The following is a 25,375-nucleotide window of genomic DNA, read 5'->3' on the forward strand; positions in this document are numbered from 1 at the left end:
CCTTGGTTATTTGTTTCTTGAGTATCCTTTGTTGTTTGTTTATATTTATGACTACATAAAAATTATACCTATTTTGTACTTAATTTTTTCACTTTGAGGTATTTCAGGATGAGTGTATGAAGGTCACATAATATTCTGCTGTTAACTTTTTGTTATATTTCCTTCCGTCTGTGTCAGTAACACAAGATTATGAAGGACAGGAGGATCCTTGTTTGCACACTTCAAGATACCAAACCTGAATTTTAGTATTTTAATATTTAGTGTGTTGTTTATGTGGTGATTTAAATCCTTACTTAAAGTCTGACTTCAAACCCTCCCAGGTAGTTGACAAAAGAATTTTTTTTTAGATTTATGAACTTATATTAAGTCCTGTTGATACCGAACCTGAAGTGAGTTCATTCACCTGTTGTGCAGCAAGCCAGTCTCTGACATGGAGGGTAGTGGAAGAAAGTAGGAATTTTATTATTGCACAGCGCTGACCAAGGAGAGAGCGCAGCTAATGCTGAAATAGCAAACTCCCTGAAAAGCTGAAAGTAAGGGTTTTTATTTGGGGTTTTAGGTAGGGGAGGAGGAGCACATGGCCTTGCTGGTCAGAGCTTTTCCACCAGCATGTATTTGGTCTTGAGACTACTTGCAGTGGGGAGGAGGAGGAGATGATAAGGAATCCAGGTGGCTGTCCTTGGCTGTGTCTGTCTCCGTGGAGGATAGTGGATTCTGGACCCAGGGAGCCAGGGGTTAAGCAGGGAATGAGTGCTTTGGTTTTAACCCCCATATATCCTGGGTTTAATGTAGGGGAACTCATATCAGGGCCGGTATCACTATTAGAATATGAAAATTAAATGATGTTTTGAAATGCATTTAAGAATTTTCTTTGAAAATGATTAGACTTTAGTGCAAAAGTCATGCTGTAATATGATTTTTAAATTCCATCCCAGCAACATAGATCTAGAAGTAAGTAAGCAAGCCATGTGGAGAAAGCTGCTTTTAGTATGTGTGGACTGTGAAGGCTTTTTCTTCTGTTCTTTAGATAATGTGTATGTAGGAATGGTAGTGTTTTCTTGGACTGCACTTTACTTTTATATTGAAACTTTGATTACCCAGAACTAGGGGAGATTGAGCTATTATGGTTAATTGAATTTTGGTTATCTGAGGAGTAATCAGTAGAACTTTGGATTGCTCTATTCCTTATTGTGGAAAACCTTCCTGATCTTTATCAATACCTGTTCTTGCTTTAGTAAAGAAATACTTGTTTGGAGCCAGCCCTGCTTGTCTAGTGGTTAAAGTTCGGAGCTCTCTGGCCCGGATTTGTTTCCAGGTCACGGAACCACACCATGCATGTGTCAGTTGCCATGCGGTGGTGGCGGCTCACACAGAAGAACTAGAAGGATTTACAACTAGGATATACAACGGTGTACTGGGCTTTGGGGAGAAAAAAAAAGAGGAAGACTGGCAACAGATGTTGGCTCAGGGTGAATCCTCCCCTGCAAAGAAAATAAAAAGAAATGCTTGTTTGCTTCCACTACTTGTCTGTGAGAGAACTGTGTCTAAGTTCTCTGTCCCAATCCCTCACACAAGGAAGGTCAGACAGAATTAAGAGCACAGTAAATGCTTAGTGTAATAATTTTGTGGTTGAAAGTAATCTTTCTTCATTTTGGATTTGGCATGCAATATACTGATTTTTTTCCCAGTAAACTGAGTTTTTACTATTATGTTATTTCAATTATAATGCTTCAAGTACATCTACAAAGGTTTGGAAAACATATATCAAATTTTAAAAAAGACAGAAATGTTAGTGTTGTTTTTACATTGTAAATACAATTATTATAATGGAATGTGTTTTTAATTAAAAATTTAAGAATTTCATGCTTTGATAGAGTACCCTTGCTTTAGGCAGGTATAGGATTAAGGACATGAAGATCATACTTACATCTATGGCTAAAGGATTTTTCTTCCCTTCTCTCCATCTAGTGCATATACTTTGGTATTTTAAATATGTTTTACATTTACATAGTTTCTTTGTTTCTTGTGGTCTCTGTGCTAGAGAGAAAGTTAATCCTCCAAAACATTTTTTGTTTATTTATAGATTGGTCAAAGAAAAAATGATGTATGAAAAAGAAGCAAAACAGCAAGAAGAAAAGATTGAAAAAATGAAGGCTGAAGATGGTGAAAATTATGCCATTAAAAAGCAGGTAAAATTATGTCTTAAACAGTAATAGCTAACGTTTACAGAATAGTGTATTAACTAATGCATTAAGAGCCCTCTGAGAAGGTCCTGTCATTTATTTACTTACTATTAAAACCTCCATTTAAAAATAAGGCAACTGAAAGCAGGTTAACTAATTTGCCAGTCACACAACTGCTGAGTGGCATGGCTGGGGTTTGAACACAGGCATTCTGGCTCTAGATTTTGTACTCTTAACCTTTAAGCTATATTTCCTCTCCAGTTTTAAGTATTAAATATAAAAATAGCCCAATCTTATATTAAATATACTTATGTATTAACAAACACAAATGTTTTCCCCAAACTGATGTGAAAACCACCAAAATAAAATACACATATATTGCACTTTTCAGTGGCTACCTCTGACTATCCTCATGACAAATTTCAGTCTCCTTAGCTTTGCATACAAGACTCTTCTTGCGTCTGGTACCTGCTTATCTCTCCAGCGTCCTCTCTTGCCAATCCCTGCCTGGACCTCTTAGGTCCTGCCTTTTAGTTTCCTGAACATCCCTTTTCTCTTTTGCCTGTGAGATACCATGTGTGTCTGGGATGTTCTTCCTACTCTTCCTCCCTTTTCTCTCCTTATTAATTCCTATTCATCCTTTAAACCTCTTCTGCACTCCCCTCAGCATGGAGTTAGGTGCCCCTCCTCTGTGGTCCCATAACACCTTATTCATTTCCGTCATAGCACTTATTGTATTCGCTCTTGGCTGACACTTGTTTCATAATTCTTTAAGAAAATAGAGGCCATCAGGGGAACTTCCTCATATTCCCACCACAGAATCTATCAGCCTACCTGCATCTGGACCCATGCTACCTTCCTTCCTGTGAGAGTGGGTTATATGCCCTAGCCCTTGTCACAGCTGTCAGTGACATTGTTATCATTTCTTTGCCATCTTACATAACCTCAACAGCAATTGACATGAGAAACCACTCTCTCCTTGAAAGACTCTTTTATATTGGCATCTTTGGTAGAACAGCCTCCTGCTTTTCATGCTGTTTCACTGCCATTACTCCTCAGTCTCCTTTGCTGAAACTCTCCCCCCAACCCCCAACTCTCTCTCTCTCTTCCTCTGTCCCTCCCCCCCCCCCCCCCGCCCTCTCTCTCTCTCTATATATATTCTTCTTGTTTTAACCTTCTATCTACAACCCCTCACTAGGTAATTTCATACTGTCCTGTAACTTTAAGTACCATGTTTATGCCCATTCATTTATTTACTCAGCAGATATTTATTGAACCTCTGCTACTTGCCAAATACTGTTCCAGGCACTCTTTTAGGCATGGCATTAAAAACAATGCCAAAACAAAAAAAAAAACAAAACCCCTAGAGTCCCTGTTTACTTGGCGTTCATTCTAGTGCCAGTATCTCCCAAATTTATATCTCTGGGCCTGACCACTCCTGAAGAATATAGCCAACAGTCACCTACTTGACATATCCTCTTGGGTGTACAAAATAAAAATCTTGGTCTTCTCTCAACCCAACTGACCCCCAAAAACAAAAGCTGTTCCTTCTCTTGTTTTCCCCTTCTCAGTAAATAGTACCTGCATTCATCCAGAGACCCAGGCCAAAAATTTAGTGGGTCTCTTCTTGATGCTTCTCTCTCTTTCTAATGACCACATCTAACACCACCAAGTCCTGTTTCTTATTCCCTCTGTTTCTTTCTCTACAGCCTCTGTCCTAGTCCAGTCCACTATCATCTCTTGGCTGTACTATTGCAAAAACCTCCTAGTTGTCATAGCGCTTTGTCTCTTGACACCCTCCATTTCTTTCCCACCACAGCAGCCAGGGTGATCGCTTTAAGATGTACATCAGATCACTTGCTTCTTTACTTAAAACCCGTGTCCATTAATCTAGATGACACTAGGAAACAGGAGAGTATAAATGAGCAGACTATATCTCAGATATACAGATTATATATGTACAGAATATACAGATTATATCTCAAGACTTAATCAGCTTTATGAGCTCACAGTGGTTTTCATCATATAAGTTATGTTACAAATGGGAATAATGCACACTTAAGCCAGACTTAATTATGCAGAATTAATCACTTAAAATGCATTTTTCTGTCAGTAGTTGCTCTCTGGTGCGAAAGGAGTGCAGTGGCACCTGGAGCATCATCTTCTTCTGGCTCTCCAGGAAGAGAACGTTCTTACTTTCTTGAGCTTCTAGGAGAGCTTGCCTTCCTCCATGTGTGGTATAGCAAAGGACATTTGTGTGTCAGATATTCATAAATTGGGGAAGGACTTGTAAACAGATGTGTAGATATAACATGTCCCCTGATATGTTGACCTTTATGAATTAACTGCTCTTCGTAAGGATTTACATATGGAATGTAACTTTTTGATTCTTAAAATTATGATAGTTAAATGCTTTTTTAATATATACTCCCATTAATATTCGAATCACTGTTGTGCCTCCCTCACTCTGTTGTCGTCTTCTGTTGATTTCCCACATCAGGTGAGAAATGCTATGACGTAGCATGCAGTGTTATTTCATCCAGGTCCTTCTTGGACCCCGTCAGGCTTATATTCCTAGCTGTGTAACTAGTGACCTCATTTAGTTCTTTCTTTGCCCTGTTCTTCGCATCACCAATAATATATTAAAAAATTTCCCTGTAGCTAGAGTAGGAGTTGTAAGTTACATGGGGTGGGGAATAATTGTGTTCCCTTTCTAAATAAAGTTCTATAAATAATATCACAGAGTACTGTTTTATTTCATTTATATACTGATCATCTTTCAATAAAATCACTACTTTATAGGTAAGGATTAACTCTACTGAATCCTGTGTTCTAATTGTTATTTAAAAGTATTTGCCACTTACTGGTTATATCATTGACTACATATGCAGGTGTAAAATGGAAAAAATTTTGTTCAAAAGTCCTTTCTGCACTCAGCCATGTTAAAATCTTTTGTCACAGTGGTCATGGTTTATAACATGATTTCTTAGATTCATAGTCAAGCTAGTACTTATATTCAAAAATACCACCCCATATCTAATTACAGAACAATAAATTTTTCTGTTTGCTGCTGTTGTCAACCTGCAGTGTATACAGTTGTCAGCTGCAATTTTGTTTCAGAGTCTCATGAAACCTTGTAGGCTGGGTCAGTCTGCATGCTTTTCTCACTTTCCTTTTCCCAGCTTAGCTGTTCTGTGGCCACTCATTCATGATTTTTATTGTGTGCAACAGGAGTTGCATTGCCAGAAGCACTGTTGTATGCCTGATTGTCGGTCATGGTTTCTTCACATTTGCTATGCTCCTCATAGGAAATACCAAGGAAGCCGCGTGCTGCTTATTGTGGGTCCTCTACTCTTCTCCCTGTGTGTCCTCCTCTTCCCAGCTGAATGCCCTCCTCGGCCGCTTCTCACTACCTTGGCTCTTCTCTCCCTTGGATCCGTTTTGCTCTGGCTTTCCTAGATCTTTCAGACTGGCCCTATTTTGTAACACACACTTAAGATGCTGACTGTTGGAGCTGGCCCTGTGGCCGAGTGGTTAAGTTTGCGCGCTCTGCTTCGGTGGCCCAGGGTTTTGCCGGTTCGGATCCTGGGCGCAGACATGGCACTGCTCATCAGGCCGTACTGAGGCAGTGTCCCACATAGCACAACCAGAGGTACTCACGACTAGAATGCACAGCTATGTACTGGGGGGTTTTAGGGAGAAGGAAAAAAAAAGGAGAAGAAGATTGGCAAAGATGTTAGCTCAGGTGCCATTCTTTAAAAAAAAAAAAAGATGCTGTCTGTCAGTCCCTACCAAACTTTTTACCTGAAATTGGTTGCCAAAATTGGTCTCTCCTGGACAAGGCCTAATTTGAGTTCTTTTAAAATAAGTAACTAGACAGGAGTTTTAGCATGCTAAGAGGCCAAAATGCCAGTCAGTCAGAGTTGTCTTGCCGTCCTTTTCTTTTCTGGCTAAACGCTGTAACACAACATTCAGATATAGCCTGGATCGATTTTAGCCCTCTGCTTATGCTTTCCCTCTTCTCCTCGCTCTCCTCATCCACACTTAGGGATGACACAGAGGATTTTGCCCTCAACCAGTGAAGATATTCTGATCCTTTTTTTTGAAACCTATCCTGGAGCAGAAATGATTGGCAATAATGACAAACATATGTCTGTTATTTCACCTGAGGCATGATTCATCTCTTATTTTCCAGAAGTAATATTAAAAAACAAACTGGCACAATTTTTCAACCAAGATTTCTCACAAAAACTTTGCAATTGCAGTCATGTGAAATTTGTCTTTTGGAGAAAGATGCACACATTTTTTGTAATTTACTTGAAACATGAGTTAATACCATTTTATTTTTATTTTATTTTTTTGTGAGGAAGATTGACCCTGAGCTAACATCTGTTGCCAATCTTCCTCTTTTTACTTAAGGAAGATTGTCGCTGAGCTAACATCTGTGCCAGTCTTCCTCTATTTTGTATATGGGATGCTGCCACAGCGTGACTTAATGAGCATATGTACGACTGTGCCTGGGATCCAAACCTGAGAACCCCAGGCCACCAAAGCGGAGTGCATGAACTTAACCACTATGCCACTGGGCTGGCCCTGATACTTGTTTTCTTAAAAATGAAAGGGAAGTTTTTTTCACTAAATATATATGTAAAATAATAGGCTTCAGTCTACAAAGAGAAATTTGACCAAGGGTCTCTCACAAGGCTAATTTGGCAAGAAACACCATATTTTTTTAAATGAATAATAAAAATACATTTAAAATAACTTCCAGTGGTACAAGAAAATGTTATTGTGTCTTGGAACATGTGCTCAGGTTTATAAATAGTGTTCTATTTGTACATTTGCTTTTTTGTTTTTCATTATAGATTCGTAGAAAGTTGCAAAAAATGTTTAGGGAGGTCTCATATACTCTTCACCGCTCCTCCTACAATGTTATGTTAGCTTCTTACAGAATTATATTACAATTCCAAGCCATGAAACTGACGTTGTTACACCAAGAGCTTACTTATGTTTCACTAGTTATACATGTCCTCATTTGTGTGTGTATGTGTTTATGTGTATAATTCTACACGATTCTATCACATGTAGCATATGTAACTACCACCACAATCAAGATGGAGAACAATTCATCACAAGACTGCCTTGTGCTCTTTATAGCCCCTATTCTCTCTATACCCTAAACCCTAAATAATTAACACTCTTTCAAGAATGTTGTAAAACGTGGAATGGAATCATACAGTATGTAACCTTTTGAAATTGGCTTTTTCTACTCAGCATAATTCCTTTGAGGCCCGTCAAAGTCACTGAGTGTCAATAGTTGGTTCCTTGTTATTCCTGCATAGACTTCCACAGTAAGGAGGTCCCTCAGTCTCACCAAGGCAGGACGCTTGGGTTGTTTCTAGGTCTTGTTATGAAAAAAGCTCCATGAACATTCATGTACAATTTTTACATGAACATAAATTTTCATTTCTCTGGGATAAGTGCCCAAGCAATTGCTGGGTCGTATTGTACATTTTTTGTTTTAAAAGAAACTGCCAAACTCTTTTCCAGAGTGGCTGTGCCATTTTACATGCCTACCGGTGATGTGTGAATGGTTTGATTTCTCCACATTCTCACCAACATTTGGTGTTACTTCTATTTTTTGTTTTGGCATTTAGCCATCACCTACATGATAGGTGTTTATGATATCTGATTGTGATTTTAATTTGGATTTCTGTAATGGTTAGTAATGTTGAACATCTTCTCATTTGCTTATTTGCCATCTGTATATCCTCTCCAGTGAAATGTTTATTCATGTCTTCTGCCCACTTTCTCACTGGATGCTTTGGTTATTTACTGCTGAGTTTTAAGAGTTCTTTATACATTCTAGATAAATGCTCTTTCTTTGTTGGATATGTGGTTTGCAGATATTTTCTCTGTAATTGTCTTTTTAACCTCTTAACAGGGTCTTTCACTGAGCAGTAGTTTTTGACTTTCAGAACATCTAGTTTATAGCTAATGCTTCCTTTTGTGAATCATACTTTTGGTCTCTAGACTGAGGCCTCTTTGCCTCATCGTAGGTCCTGAAGATTTTTTTTTTTTAATTCTAAAAGTTGTGTGAAGTTTTTTTGTTTTTGTTTTGCTGAGGAAGATTTGCCCTGAGCTAATATGTGTGCCAGTCTTCCTCTAATTTGTATGTGGGTCAGCGCCACAGCATGGCTGCTGACGAGTGGTGTGCGTCTGTGCCCACAACTGAATCTGGGCTGCTGAAGCAGAGTGCACCAAACTTAACCATTAGGCCACAGGGCCGGCCCCAAAGTTGTGTAGTTTTATGCCTGACATTCAAGGCTTTGATCAGTTTTGAGTTAATTTTTATATAGGTTGTGACGTTTAGTTTGAGGTTCAGCTATTTACCTGTGGGTGACCAGTTGCTCCAGCAGCATTTATTAAAAAGGCTATCCTTCCTCCATTGAATTGCTTTTGTACCTTTGTCAAAAAACAGTTGAATACACTTGTGTGGGTCTATTTTGGAGTTCTCTCTTCTGGTCCATTAATCTGTGTCCAGCCCTTTACCAATACCATACTGTCTTGATTACTGTAGCTATATATAGTAAGCATTAACATTGGGAAGAGTGAGTCCTTTCTCTTTCTTCTTTTTTTCCAGAAACTGTTTTAGCTATTCTAATTCCTCTGCTTTTACATAAAATTTTAAAAATAAGCTTGTCTATGTCTATAAAACACCTTGCTAAGATTTTGATGGGAATGGTGTTAAACCTATAGATCAATTTGGGAGAGAATTGACATCTTTATTATGTTGAGTCTTCCAATCAATGAACATGGTAAGTCTCTTCAATTTATTTAGGTCTGACTTCTTTTGTCAGTATTTTGTAATTTTCAACATACAGATCCTTCACACATTTTGTTAGATTTATACCTAAGTATTTCATTTTCTTTGAAGCTATTGTAAATGGTATTGTTTTTAGTTTCAGCTTCCACATACAGTGTTTGTTGTTAGATATAGAATTGTAATTGATTTTTGTGTGTTGATCTTGTAACCTGTGACCTTGCTAAACTTGATTATTAGTTCTGGGAGTTTTTTTTTGCAAATTCCTTCTGATTTTCTATGTAGACAATAATGTCATTTGCACGTATGGACAGTTCTATTTCTTGCAATCTGGATGTCTTTTATTTCTTTTTCTTGCCTTATTGCTCTGGCTAGGACTTACAGTACTATGTTGAATAAGAGTGGTGAGAGTGGATATCCTTACTTTGTTCCCAATCTTAGGAAGATAACATTCAGTCTTTTACAGTTAAGAATAAGGTTAGCTATAGGTTTTTTTGTAGATGGTCTTTTTCAAGTGGAGGGAATTCCCCTCTGTTCCTAGTTTGCTGACTGCTTTTGTCATGACTGGGTGTTGGATTTGTAAATGCTTTTTCTGTGTTACTTGATAAGATCATATGAGTTTTCTTTGGCCTGTTGATATTGTGGATTACATAGGTTAATTTTCAAATATTAAACCAGCCTTGCATACCTGCTTGATCACTTGACCATGATGTATAATTCTTTTCATACATTGCTGTATTTGATTTGCTAATATTTTGTTGAGGGTTTTTGCATCTAAGTTTATGGGAGATAATGGTCTGCAGTTTTCTTATTTTATACTGTCTTTGGTTTTGGTATCAATACTCTTCTCATAAAGTGAATTGGGAAATGTTCCCTCCTCTTTTCTTGGAGGATTTGTGTAAAATTAGTGTTAATGTTTCTTTAAATATTTGATAAAATTGTCCAGTGGGACCATCTGGGCTTGGAGAGTTCTTTTTCAGGAACTTCTTAGTTACAAGTTCAATTTCTTTAATGATTATAGAACTATTAAGGTTATCAGTTGAATTTTGGTGATTCGTAGTTTTCAAGGAATTAGTTCATTTCTTCTAAGTTGTTGAATTAACGAACATAATGAACAATATTATAAAATTGTTCATAGAGTTTCTTTTTCCTCCTTTTATTGGTTTCAAGATCTCTAGTGATATCCTCTATTTTGTTACTGATATTGGGGATTTGTGCCTTCTTAATTTATCTTTGTCAGTCTTAATTAGAGGCTTATCTTTTTTGCCAAAATAATCAGCTCTTTGTTTCACTGATTTTTCTCTATTGTTTTTCTGTTTTTAATTTCATTGATTTCTGATCTTATTTTTAATTTCATTCCTTCTACTTATTTTAGGCTTTTTTTGCTGTTCTTTTTCTAGTTCTTGAAGTAATAACTTAGATTTTTAATTTGAGATCTTTCCTCTTTCCTAATGTTAACATTTAGTGCTATAAATTTCCCTCTTAACACTCTTAGCTGAAACCCATGAAATTTGATGAGTTGTATTTTCATTTATCTATATATTTCTGGTTTCTTTTGAGACTTTCTTGTTGACCTATGGGTTATTTGGAAGTATGTTGCTTAATTTCTAACTGTTTGAAGATTTTCCTGCTCTCTTTCTGTCACTGATTTCTAATTTTATTCCAATATAGGCAGATATATACTGTGTTTTTTAAATTTGTTGAGATTTTTGTCTGTTTTGTTTTTGTTGTTGTTTGACCCAGGATATTATGTATTGGTGTGAATGTTTCATGGGTGCTTGAAATGTATTTGTATTTTTCCTTTTTAGGTAGAGTGTAATATAAAAGCCAATTAGAGATTGTTGTGTGATGGTGTTGTTCAGTTCTTTTGTATTTTTGCTGATTTTTTTTGTCTAGTGCATCTGTCAGTTGCTAAGAGTGGGGTATTGAAATCCTCACCTCTATTTGTGGATGTGTTTGTCCCTCCTTTTAGATTTATCAGTTCTTGTTTTTGTATTTAATGTTTGCATGATATGTCTTTTTCCATCCTTTCATTTTCAATCTATCTGTTTCATTACATTCGAAGTGAGTTTCTTGTAGACAATAAATAGTTGGGTCCCATCTGTAATTCTCTGTTTTTTTGCTGGTGAATTTAGACCATTTGTATTTAAAGTAATTATTGTTATGTTAGGTCTTTGACTCATGGAATTCTTCTTACATCCTTAACCATTCAGCAATAACCACAACACATAAGTCAAATGAATTTCTTTCTTTCTTTCTTCCTCTCCCTCTCCTCTCCTTTCCCCTCCCTTTCTTCATTCCTTTTTTTTTTTTATTCATGGCAGGTGCCTGGGTCCTAAGGGTAGAATTTTCCAAAAGTGAGCATTCCAACAGGCCCATGAGGAACCTCCAAGGCTTCCTAAGACCTAGACTCAGGTCTCAAGTCTCAGAATGCCACTTCTACCACATTCCATTGGTCACACAGGGCCAACCCAAATCCAGTATAGGAGGTGACTGCGCAAGGGCCAGGAATACCAGGAGGTGCAGATCATTGGGTGCCGTCTTTGAGACTGGCTACCACTACCGCTAATTCATATGCTCAAGTTAAAATCAGAGTCACAGACTAATTCAGACCCTGTCAACTAGCTCATCACTCTGAGATTCAACTTTGTCATTTGTAAATTGAGGTCATCTAGTGGATTAGATTTCCACTTAGGTCTCTACTGACTCTGTCATTCTCCATCTGTTTCTCAGTTAGTATCTTTATATCTTTTTTTTCCCCAGCTTGATTGAGGTGTATAGCTAACATTTAAAATTGTATATATTTAAGATGTGTAACTTGATGATTTGATATATGTGTATGTCGTGATTTTTTTTTTTTTTTGGTCAAACGGATTTCTTGGCATGTTAACATGGTACCATTTTACCACCATGTAAAAGGAAAGATTTAACCATTGTTCCAGTAATCTCTGGACTTCTCTAGAGCTCAGTTTGGCAAACTAATGCAGTTACCGTTGGTTCCAGAAGCAGCCAGTATCCAGTATTAGAGTGTCTGTAGATTATTATAGGTATAGCCAGCCCTGGGTGAATGATCTGGATGATTAAAGAAGCCTGAAACTTTAACCCAATTGAGCAATAGCAAAAGAACTTGACATTGGGCAAGTTATTGCACAGAACTCTTCTTTCTAAAAAAATGAAGATCTGCCAATTAGGGCCTTTTCTTTCTAATTTATATACTTTTGATTATAAAGGAAATTGATCAGATTTTAGTTCAGTAGTTTATTCATTGTTATAATCTGACCCTTTCTAAGCCTCTCCCAACTTCTATTTTACCTGAATAACTTCCTCCAAAAAATCATCACTTGTTTTAAAAATAATAAGACATGAGTAGGACTGCATCCTCTTGTGTTCCCCTAGGGTTCCTTGTACCTCCCAATCTGTGCCAAGATCCTGACTTAACCTGAGTCTTGTCATAGTCAGCATTAGAATAAACTGACAGTTTATTCAGATATTTTAAACAGAGACACCTTTCATTTGAGTGACTCCCTCCCAAGGGGAACACTTCAAAAGATAATACTCATTTAGTTTAGTTCAAGTATTTTGAGAGGTGTCTTTCCTATATAATCACATCTTATATACTACCTTTTTAAATTATTCCTGACGCTTGTAACCCATTGTTACAAGGTAAAGTCTATGATTTATGGCCTGGATAGAGATATGGTTTATGGATTTCAAATCACAGTCATCACTGTACTGTATGCCTTTGGCTCCCCACGGCATGGTCTTCTTGCAGCAGTGTCAAATGTTTATGTTCATGTTGATGCTCCTATACTGGACTGGAGGATGGAGACCTTTCCTTTTTCATCTTTGTATTCCCTGAACTTGGCATCCTGCAGATACGTGGTACGCTGATTGAGTGAATTGGGGCTGGTGTATAGGAGAAGCTGAGCTTGGCCCTACTTAAGTTAAAGTTCCATTTTGATAGACTAATTGGGGATTTTTGCTCTGTAATAGTGGATAGAATAATAATGAATACAAATTATTTTGGACAGCACTGTGTAAAGTTCATTTCAGTGACAATACTAAAGCATTCAAAAAATTTTTTACAAGTATGTGTTTTGGCCTACCATTTATTTAACCTAATTCTTTGTATTCATTTTACCTTGCTTAACTCCTGTAAGCTATTCTCAAGAGAAGTTCATAGGGGAGGAAACATGAATTGCTTACCCAACGAGATTTGCCTGTCACTGATATTTCACATGTATTCAAACTAACCAGATACACAAAAATAATTTAGTTACAGTGATTAAATATCTAGGCATAGTATGATTAGCTGTGAGGTAAAGGTATGATACTGTGTTCGAAATTTTCAACCTGTGCCTTATTAATAAAAGAATTCAAGTTCAGCAGTAGATTTCATCTGAGAAAATAGATGCAGATAGAGAGCATCCTTGTATATTATAATTCTGATTTTTGTTTACATTGTGAGTTAGGACAAAACTGTTGGGGAAAGGAGGGACGTACTGGGACTTACTGGTTTCTATTAAAATATAGTGTCGTTATCATTAAATTGTCTTTCCTTTTTATTTTGTATGAACTAGGTAATAAAGATCCTTAGTAAAACTTCAGATTTTGTGCCCATTTAACCAAAAGTATTTGGCCAAACATTATTTTTTGGAAATATGTGTTTAAATGATCTCTGTGTCTCTTTCTGGAAATACAGCTTTCTAGCACCTTAGGAGAAAGACTTATTTGTGTTCCACATCTGACACGAACTTATTTGCCCTCTTAGTGATTAGGTTTCCCAGTCGTTGATTTTATTTTTTTTCTTCTTTTATGATTTGATATGTTACAGTCCAGCTTGAATGATGGATTTTAAGTCCAGAAGTATCCTCCAGAATAAATATTCCTGTGTTTAATTCTGTAGTGTCTGTCTCCAGGAGAAATAGTCAGAAGTAGAAGTTCAGATTCAGAGGGGTGCCAGGTTGGTAATTTGGCTCAAACTGCATGGGGAGAATAATCTGTCTCCTAAAATGAAGCACAAGGATAAGTAATAACTTTTTATGCATGATAAGCATCAAAAATATGAACCTGCTGGTCCTTGCTTTTCATTTTTCTTTACCTCTGTCTTTCAGTGAGAACCTCCTGCAGTGTGCACACGATGTGATCAATAACTCAATAACTTTCTTCATGCAGTAATTATCTCCTTGTGATATTATCTGAACACTGTTTTTCTTTATTACTCAAAAGATGCAGGAGATATTTATATAACCAGCTGATCCCATTTTGGATAAAGGTGCTTTGTGACAGCAGGAGAAATAGTTTATTTTAAATAGCCTTTTTAAATAAATGCTCTATGAAAAGCTTTTCCAGTTAATTTTCACTTAGCATGAGAAAATGATTACCAAAAAGGTTTAGATCTAAAACTTGTACTTTGTATATTTTACAGTACCATAGTTATTCTTTCTAACTTCCAATAAAGACAGTTTAAATTAAAATATTGAACCATTTACCATAACCATAATTTTTTTGTGATTCCTCTGAATCATTTTAGATACTTAGAGAGGTGTGAGCTGAGTTGTTCTGCCATCTCTGCATGTCTCACAGAGGTTCTTGTTGCAGGCAGAGATCCTGCAGGAGTCCCGGATGATGATCCCAGATTGCCAGCGCAGGCTGGAAGCTGCCTATGCCGATCTTCTGCAGTTAATAGTAAGTGAATACTTCCCTGTCTTACATTTCAAAATTTTTCAGTCTAATACATGGAAGACCAAAATTTTAAATATTTCACACTGAAAACTAGTTGGTGATGTATTTTGTTCACTTACTCTGTGTAGCAGTATATTTTTAAATAATTAATGGAGTTTAAATTGTGTGTTAAGTTATGCCCTCCAGTAAAAGTACTGTGTCTAGCATGTTTATTCTATTTATTTAAACTTAATTAAATGTATTTGAGTTACCATGGTAGGTATTCACAGTACTAATATTGTCCAGTAATATCTTGAATTATTTGGTTCTCATACATAAAGATCTTTTTTGACACCTTGAAGGTGAGTAGACTGTTTGAAATTTTAAAATATCCAAATTTTCAAATGAATTTGGGCCTGTATAAAAATAATCTAGGATTCTTTCAGGTTCAAACCTAAATCAATTTAGAAGGAAAAAACCCCTGTAATATAGACAGTCCTCTCATGTTAACTTGGAGCTGGATAACACTGTTATCATACTTGGTATTCTAAATGCCTTGTGATACAGTGGCAGAATCATTTTTACAAAGGATTCTAAGAATAATTAAAAGTCATCTTATTTCTTTTTTAATAGAGATAAAAGCATAATACAATGTATAAGCAAGTTGTTATTGCTGTTTGATGATAATTTGAATTTTTTTTGAATAATTTGATGAATTCTAACATTTCCTTTACTAATCTCATTTATGTTTCTATTCCTTAAGCTAATATTATTAACTACATAGCTATCTCCTGATTTGTGGTTGTTTCCTGTATAACAAAAATAATGTGAGACCTTTTCAGGATATTTGTGTGTATTCTTTGAAAGAGAATGAGATTTGTTTTCCCACCAAAATAATATTAGGACTAAATCCTAATAGAAAAAAAGAAAAGAGAGAAATGTTCACATTTTACTTTAATTTTGACACAGAACTCCATATTTATCTATAGGAACCTTTTAAAGGCAGGATAACTCTCCTAAACAGCCAAAATGAAGCTATGGTTTTGAAATAAAAGATAGATCAAAGCAGGAACTAATTACTCTATTAAAATGCTACCTGAGACAGAAGCATCATTTGTATTTCCTGACAATTTAAATGCTTTTTTCTTTCATGAATCTAATAGCTAAGAAAGTAATAGAAATGCTTGGGGGAAGAAAATGTCTTCGGATGGTATATTTGTGTGTGAAGGTGTATTCAGCAATATCTCTACCCTCAAAGTATTTATATTTACGGAGAGAAAACAAAGACACATTTAGGTGTAATGTAGAAGTGTAAGAAATTCTTGCCTATAGTCTGAGTTAAGCAAATTCTCGGTCTTTTTGCCTTAAATTTTCATATTAAATGCACACACACTTTATTCCTCTGCTCTGTAACTGTTTGTACATCTCCATCTTCTATTGACCTAACATGAATTCCTGACCTTAGCTTTATTTATTTATTGAAAATCAAACAAAATTTCCTGTGTACAACTTAGATGATACTATTTCACTTATCTGTTACCATTACAATATATTAATAAAAGTTTTCTGTTTAAAAGTATCAAGGAAAAACTCAATCTTTAAACATTAGAAAACGAAAGATGTTGGTATTTTGTTTCTGTTAGTAGGGTAAGTAATACTCATTAACAAGCAGATAGTTCACTTTTCTAATTAAAGATTGTACCTAACTCCGGGGTGACACCAGTAGTCTTCTGTGTCATTGTGAGTAGTTGAAGGGTTATCATATTTGTAACACATTAGGAAACCATGATTTTTTTACTTCCAGTTCATTATTAATAATAATCCTTTTTGTATGGTGATGTGTTGACAAAATGAAAATAAATTTTTTTAATATTTTGAGATTTTTATTTAATTATTTAATGCCAGTAGCTTTACATGACCATGTTTTTCACTAACTATATGAGAATATACAGTAATACAAAACCAAACCCGTTATTTCCTCCCTTACTTGTAAAGAAAGAACAGAACTGTGGAAAATCCATGGAATTTTACTATAGTTAGATGAGGCTTGGGATCCTTTTTCTTTAAATTTTTAAGCTGTTTACATTTGATAGTTTTTAATATTTAAGTAAATAAAGTACTGAAGTTTGAGAAGGATAAACCTAATTTTTATTATATTTCATTTCAGGAGAGTGAAAAAGACTTGGAAGAAGCTGAGGAATATAAGGAAGCACGTTTAGTACTGGATTCAGTGAAGTTAGAAGCCTGAAGTTTTTCTGTACAGGGTGTTTTTTGCATTAAATTTCGAGGTCCATTCCACAATTCATTGTTTTTGACCACTGCTGTGTGTTCAAGTAGTATGAGAATGTGATTCTTTTTATGCAGTTGCATTCGTTTTTCTTTTCCTAATTTAAGGTGTCAAATAAATGAGTTCATCTAATAAAATTGTTTCTTTCATACTTTACAAAATATTTTTAATTAACCTTTTGTCATTAACTCATAGACGTTTTTGACAGCGAATTAGAACCTGTCAGGCTCTATTTGAAGTCTAGATATTTTGCTTCATATGGATTGGTTAAAAATAGGATGCATTTTTTTTTAAGATAAAAATCCAAATTTTGAGCAGTTTATTCTAAATAGGGTAGAACTCCCTGATAAGAAAAGAACCTCTCTGTGGACAAGTCCTCGCATATTTATCCCTTTGCAGTGAAAGTCTGACATTTCCATTACTGTAAACTGATGGGGAACACTTAAGTCTTTTTCCAGAAAGACAGATTCATACAGAAAACACCAACCGTTTAGATCTTCAAATAAGATTCTCATAAACAATAAAGAATTGAATTGTATTTTAAAGGAATAATGGCTGTTGCTGGTGGTATGCTGGGAAATGACAACTCATTTTTTTCTTCTATTTCTAGAAAATGTATATAAGCCTTTTATATCGCCAGCCTAACATGAGCAGTGGTCTAATGAACCCAAATAGTAATAATAGCATTTAATCTTTAAAACTTAGAATTGAAAAAATAAGAAAAGTTGAATTTGTGCTGCTATAAGATAGATACTTGTAGTGTAGTTAGTCTGATTTTGGTGGTTGCAAATAATCACTAGAAACAGTAACATTTACTGAATCTGTAAAAAAGATCAGAGAAGAGAAAAATAATACTATTCTTTTCTAATATTATTTTCAAAGGCTACTCTGTTGTTTTAAAGCACAGAATGTATCATTTATAAAATAAAATATTTATACATGTAGAAGATCACTTCATCAGAGAATAACATACATCAGAATCATTTCTGAATTGAAATGGCATCATCTTAAAACGTATTACCTGCCGTTTTAAAAGTATTTAAGCTGGGAGTGGGGAAGAGTGAGGAAATGAAAACCAGAGTTACACTGTAAAATTTTATGCTAAAGCTCAATATTAGAGATTGATTACCAGGAGAATTGAAACTACATTATTTTGTGGTTGATATTAAGCACCAGAACAGGTTGGCTTCATTTTTGAGGGGGTAAGGGGGGTATATTTAGTTTTCCAAATAGGATATCGTGTAAAGAAAGTATTTTACTGCTTTTTTTGAATGTATATCTCATTTAAACTTTCGGCCAAATACGTAACTATCATATATACTCATAGCAAATGGTTTCCTGACCAATTAAAGCTTGAAGAGAACATAACATCAAAAAAAAAAAAGCAAGGATGTATTGAAGGGGAACTTTTGCAGCCAGGATCCAAATCTTGGTTGCTGAAAAAATTTTCATGCCAAAGAGCCTAGGAAAGGAGAAATCAACAATAAGGTAGATGAATAGAGAATTCCTATCTCAACTATAGATTTCTTGCTGGATCTCTCTCCAGGTATTGATGAGAAGAAGCCAGCTGCTTAACATTCTCTGAAGGCTTATTCCTGGGAATTTTTGACACCTTCGACTTGTTTTCATGGCCATCAAGAGGCACATTAGGAACAGGTTATTTTTTTTTTGCTGAGAAAGACATGCCCTGAGCTAACATCTATGCCAGTCTTCCTCTATTTTTTAGTATGTGGGATGCCAGCACAGCATGGCCACTAACAGAGCAGTGTAGGTCCACACCTGGGGATCAAACCTGGGCGTCCAAAGCACAGTGCACTGAACTTAACTGCTAGGCCACTGGGGCTGGCCCCCATTAGGAACAGCTGTAAACAATTCAACATTAACTTGTTGTTAAGCTTTCATTTAGACTCTTACATCTGTGTAACAGGTAGGAATTCCTGAAAGTAATGTGGCCTTTTTCTGCCTGCCAACACCTGACCCCAATCGACATATAGCAGTTGCTCAGTAAACATGTAGAATGAGTGAAAAGCACAAACATCTCTAATCTCTGGAGTGAGAGAGAGAATGCTGTGAGGATTCCGTCACATCACACATTAATATGGGGCTTTTCAAACTGTTGTGACCACAAACGCAATGAGAAACACATTTTCCTTTGTGACCCAGTACACACATATGGGGTCTATAGAGACGTGAAACAGTAAGTATGCTTAATATGGACAATTCCTCAGATGTTTCCTGTTCTTCACTTTTTGGGTAGTGATCATGACCACCTGCTATTGGATTGTGAACAACATTACCCTGATACAATAATACAAAATGATTCTACTTAGAAAAATTCTCTTTCTTCCTCTCTTTCTATATGTGTGTGTATATGTATCAGCTTCTTAGGTCCCTGAGCAGTTGTCTCAGGGTATGGGGCATCATGGGCACAAGTGATCATTTACATTTGTTAGACCTTGCACAGACTAATCACTGGCTCCCATAGAGTAGAGGCCAAACAAAGACAAGCGACAGCATCAAGTGGTAAACCTAACTTTTATATATTCTGTACAGCAAAGAGCACATCATTTCTAAATAAGAATGTGCATAGGATGAAGAAATAGAGACATCATGTGTGGAATGAGTAAAGTGAGCAAATCCAGGCTGGTTTTAGGGCCCTTGAGAGCATTCCCAAGTTGTAGCCTTTTCACTTGGACATTCTTGGCTAATGGGGATTCAGTCCTGGTAAGTCAGAGTCCTCACCCAGAGTTGAGCACAGGAGCTCTCTGGCCGGGCTTTGGGGACATTTACACTTTGCATGAAGTTGTCCCTCATTTACCCTATTTTGTACCATGTGGGTAAGTCATGGAACTTGTGGGGAGGGAAAAAAAAGCACACTGCTAAAATAAACACGTTTATTTTGTGAGTAATGAAAGCTGGTGAAAACATTGTAATGTTCATTTAACATTTCTCTATTTTCTGGTGAAGACCATTCAGAGCCTAATACTTAAAAATTATCTTATGTCTCTACCTGCCCACTGATCCCTTCCAAATTGAGCAGCCAAACCTGGTTAATCTAAATTACTTTGCAAACTTCATTACATGACTTGGCTTTTTAAAAATTCTATCAAATTTAATAAGGACATATCCTACAGCTGGTTATCATTTAAATCTTATTATTTGGTCGTTTAGACAAAAAGGACAGATGAATCCTTTCTTTGATGGTAAGTTAAGGCCTTTAAATCTCAGAGTACGCCTGACATGGGTGTGAGCAAGAGCTGTGAAGCATTGGCATTACAGGGTCATCAGATCATTTAGTGCTTGAGACCCTTTTGAGTGCTTTAGCTGAAAAGACATTGAGTGGTTTAGAAATGGTGCACTATGAAACAAGTTATAAGTATTAGTGTACTTGAGATTTTCAAGAGTGCTTCATAAAAATCTACACTGCGCTCCACTCATTGCCCTTAGGAGAGGTATGTGTTCGTGTGTTAGACTGTCGCACAGAAAGTGTAGTTAATTACGTTCTAGTACGTCTGCACCTTCTATTTGCTTTGTGCCTTCTATTGACTGCTGGATGGTTGATAAGGTGCTTTCAAAGTCTTGGGAGAACTATATGTCACAAGACGTTAATATGTTTAATGCACAAAGAGGCCTTTCAAACTAATAAGAGAAAAATTCCCAGTATTAAAAAATAGACAAAGGATAGAAACACATAGTTCACAAAAGAAATGCAAATGGATAGTTTTTTTTAATGTTTCACTTTAGTAGTAATCAAATTCAAATTTAAAGAACAATGAAGCAAAATTTTTAAAGATGAATATTTGTTGGCTTCATGTGAAGTACTAGCCAATGAGGTAGATAAAAGGATGAAATGAGAAGTAAATATTGGAAAAGAGGTATCATCTTCATTATATGCAGTTGATAAGATATGTACCAGTAGAAAACGAGAGTCATCTGTAAAATAATTAGAAGCAATGAGGAAATTAAAGTAGGTAACTGAAAAATATATAGAATTGTTAGGGGTTGAATTATGCCCCCCAAAAAAGCTATGTTGAAATCCTAACCCCCAGTACCTTATTTGGAAATAGGGTCCTTGCAGACATCCTTAGTTGAGATGAGGTCATACCAGAGTAGGGTGGGCCCTTAATCTAATAATGTGACTGACGTCCTGATAAGACAACTGGAGACACAGGGAGAAGGCCATGTGACAGCGGGCAGAGATTGAGTCAAGCAGCTGCAAGCTAAGGAATGTCCAGGGGACACCAGAAGCTGCGAGAAAGGCGGGCAGATCCTGCCTTCGATCCCTTGAGAGAGCCCGGCTCTGCTGACACCTGACCTCAGACTTCCAGCCTCCAGAACTGAGAGACAATACATTTCTCTTAGGCCACCCAGTTTGTGGCACATTATTACAGCAGTCCTAAAAAACTAATACATAGAAAAGCAAAAGCTTTTCTATATGCCAGCAAAAACCAAATATATTGGCAGAATAAATGCCTACTGAGAGTCTGAGGAGACAACATTTTAAAAGATGGTTGATGCTACATGCAGAAAGTTAACATTGTCAATATGGTGTCTCTCCATGTCAATCTGTAAATTCAATGAAAGAAAATACAATGGGGTTTGAGGAGAGGAGGGGAATTTTAGGAAATGATTCTAAAATCCAATTAAAAAAAATTTATACAGGCAAGAATAGTTGGGAGGGGCTATGAAAAAGAAGTGATGGAGGAAACTAGCTCTGCTCACTATTAAAACGTCGTCAAGGTACAGTAATTAAACGTGTGGTAAAAGAATAGAAGATCACAGAGAACAGAGGCCAGAAGCAGGCCCGAATACGTATATGGGAATTTAGTCCATGAAAAAGGGAAGGGTATTTCAGACCCCTGGGGGAGAGATGGATCATTCAATAAATCATATTGGGATAACTCGCTAACCATTGGGGGGAAGAATAAAGCTGGATCGCTATTTGACCTCTCACCCCAAAATAAATGTCAACTGAGTCAAAAATCTCACTATAAAAAGGGGGAAAAAACTAGAAGAAAACATTGGTGAAACTAATAGGTTAACAAAGAATTTTAAATTGATACTATGCAGTGAAACATAGGGAAATAGGAAATCTAACACACTGTTGGTGAGAATATTTTAAAGATGGCAACTCTCCACGAATTAGTATTTAATGTATGCCACAATTATCGGAATTATAGAGGTGGAGAAAAATAAATGGTAAGACTATCCAAGGGAATCTTGAAAATGGAGGATTGGTAAGGGGGAGGGGAGATGAATGTAGGAGGGCCGTGGGATGCTGAAACCCAAAACTGCTGCACTTGAAGCGGGGAAACCAGCGTGAGGTTAAACTGCCAGGCAGCGGGATGGACTCGAGAACCCAAACCAGCCCGAAGTGTGTATCAGTACACAAGCACCTGACAGAGGCAGCACCCCAAGTTAGTGGTAAAAGGGTGGATAACAAATCAACGGAATTAGGAAAGTCTGTTACCTCCTGAGAAATAAAAATAGATTTGGATCTCATCCCACACCACAAAATAAGGTTTAAATAGATTAAAGAATTAAATTTATGCAACAAGTATTTCTTGAGCCTCTGCTCTCAGCCAAGCACTCTTCTGGAGCTGGAATGCGATGGTCGGCAAGACAGACAAAGGTCTGTGCTCTCAAGGAGCTTACGGCTCACGGAGATTGACAATAAATAAAGAAGAAAATAGCAGTATAATATGCTCTGTGCATACAATTAATATAAAGTGATGTAACAGAGAACGACTAGGTGATCAGGGAAGGGCTTCCTGAAGTGGTGACATTTAAGCTGAGCTCTGAATCGGAAACTCGACCCAGAGAAGTGCATTCCAAGTGGAAAGAACAGCTAGTGTGAAGCCCAAGACAAGACGGTGCCAGGTGAATTCTGAGAAAAGAACAAGTGGGGCAGAAGCCAAGTGAGTGATGGGGAAAGTACTGGAAGAATTTGTAGGGCTTTGTCAGCCAAGGAGAGAAATCAAGGTTTTATTCTAATTCGAGTCCACAAAGTTTTTTTTTTTTTTTTTTAAAGATTTTATTATTTCCTTTTTCTCCCCAAAGCCCCCCGTACATAGTTGTATATTCTTCGTTGTGGGTTCTTCTAGTTGTGGCATGTGGGACGCTGCCTCAGCGTGGTCTGATGGGCAGTGCCATGTCCGCGCCCAGGATTCGAACCAACGAAACACTGGGCTGCCTGCAGCGGAGCGCGCGAACTTAACCACTCGGCCACGGGGCCAGCCCCGAGTCCACAAAGATTTTAAGCCAGGGAGTGACATGATTTAATCAGCATTGTTTAAAGACCTGGTTGCTCTGTGGAGACTGAGTCGTAGGAAGCAAAAGTGAAACCAAGATAGGCTGCTAGAATAGTAGAGAGTTAAATGTAAAAACCAAAAGCAGGAAAAACCAAAAGTATTTTAGTTAATATTTAATCTCTGAGTGGAAAGTGAGTGTCTAAGCATACAAAGAAGATTAATAGACTTTGCTAAACAAAACATTAATATGTCTGTTTTTCAAAATAAAACTGAATTACATGACAAACATCAAACTGGGATAGGAGGTCAATGATTTTAGTCGAAGTTTATGTTTTTAATATATAAAAAAAGATGGGGAGACTTCCAGTTTCCAGTTCTGCACGTAAGGAGCTTGGAAGTCGCCACTTCATCCTCGCAACAAGTAAAAAGCTGAACAGACTGAAAAATCAACAACTCCAGGCTCTGTAAGAGACGGGAGGTAACAGGGTACTCTGTGGCCCTGAGCCTGGAGAGACAGGCGAATACAAGTTGTCACGGCTTACCAAAGCAGAGACACAGAAGAAAATGCCCTGGGAACCACTGTCAGCTTAGGAAAAGTGGAACTGTGATTGACAAATTGCTGGAGGCTCAGTGTGGACAACTCTGAGAGTTGAAAACTCCAGGGGGACTCAGTCATGAGGGGGCCCCCACAATTTTGTGAGTTTTAACCCCAGGAGCTCAAGCAGGTTCTCACAGTAAATATTGGAGAAACATTCTCTGTGCTCCTGGCAGGAGGAAGAGAAAGGAACCACTTGAAATACTCCAAAACACTCCGTTCTTAACAAGGTTGGCCCTCAAGAGAAACTGGTTAGCCAGAGCCTAAGTTGCTGGAGTATTATCAGAGCCTAACTGACCTGGAAGAGAAAAACCCAACTCATCAGCTCCAGCCTCCTATCCCACCTAAGGGGCGAGAAAAAACCCTGAGAAACATTTGAGCTCCCGGTCCAGAGGCGCAGGCTCACTAGGAGACTGAGACCTAATCCCAGGACTACAGAATGCTTCCCCTCCCCCATCCCACCACATTACTGAAAGCTATGTACAGCAGTTCCTTTTACCAGGTACGTCCTGTCCAGCTAGCAAGAAAAATTACATGGCATACCAAAAGGCAAAAAACAAAATTTGAAGAGGCAGAGCAAGCATCAGAACCACACATGGCAGAAATGTTGGAATGATCAGACCTGAAATTTAGAACAACCATGATTAATATGCTAAGGGTTCTAACAGATAAAGGAGACAGCACGCAAGAACAGGCTGGCAATGGAAGCGGAGAGATGGAAATCCTAAGGAAAAACCAGAAAGAAATGCTGGAAATCAAAACTCTGTGACAGAAGTGAAGAATGCCTTTGAGGTTTATTAGTAGACTGGATGTGGCTGAGGAAAGAATCTCTGAGCCTGACAACATCTCAACAGAAACCTCCAAAACTGAAAAGCAAAGAGAACAAATATTGAATACAGTTATGCATTGCTTAACAATGGAGATAAGTTCTGAGAGATGCATTGTTAGGTGATTTTGTTGTTGTGCAAACATCATAGAGTGTACTTACACAATCCTAGATGGCACAGCCTACTGCACACCTAGGCTATGTGGTGCTAATCTTATGGGACCACCATCATATACCTTGTTGACTGAAACATCATTATGTAGTGCATGACCGTAAAACAGAACAGAATATCCAAGGACTGTGGGACAACTACGAAAGGTGTAACATGCATAATGGAACTACCAGAAGGAGAAGAAAGAGAGAAAGAACAGAAGAAATATTAGAAACAATGACTAAGAATTTCCCCAAATTAATGTCAGACACCAAACACAGATCCAGGAAGCTGAGAGACTACCAAGCAAAATAAATGCCAAAAACCTACACCCAAGCGTATCATTTTCAAACTACAGAAAATCAAAGATAAATAAAAAATCCTGAAAGAAGCCAGAGGAAAAGAGCATCTTACCTCTTTGAGGAACAAAGATAAGAATTCCAACTGATTTCTCCGCAGAAGCCATGCAAGAAAGAAGAGAATGGAGTGAAATATTTAAAGTGTTGAGAGAGACAAAAAAACACCAAAGTAGAATTCTGTATGCTATGAAATTATCCTTCAAAAGTGAGGTAAAAGTAAAGACTTTCTCAGACAA

General features: G+C 37.0%; 1 protein-coding gene across 1 annotated transcript in view; it reads left to right on the forward strand.

The window, feature by feature from the left end:
- The window catches only part of TBCA (tubulin folding cofactor A), a 71,856-nt gene extending 54,762 nt beyond the window's left edge, over nucleotides 1-17,094 (forward strand). Inside the window, exons 2-4 of the mRNA XM_070569793.1 lie at nucleotides 2,084-2,189; nucleotides 14,608-14,694; nucleotides 16,838-17,094. Of these exons, the coding sequence (XP_070425894.1) occupies nucleotides 2,084-2,189; nucleotides 14,608-14,694; nucleotides 16,838-16,918 (274 nt within the window). The 3' untranslated portion in view covers nucleotides 16,919-17,094. The remainder of the gene's footprint in view (nucleotides 1-2,083; nucleotides 2,190-14,607; nucleotides 14,695-16,837) is intronic.
- Nucleotides 17,095-25,375: the final 8,281 nt, after the last annotated feature.

Source organism: Equus przewalskii, chromosome 13, assembly GCF_037783145.1.
Source record: "Equus przewalskii isolate Varuska chromosome 13, EquPr2, whole genome shotgun sequence".
Taxonomy (NCBI): domain Eukaryota; kingdom Metazoa; phylum Chordata; class Mammalia; order Perissodactyla; family Equidae; genus Equus; species Equus przewalskii.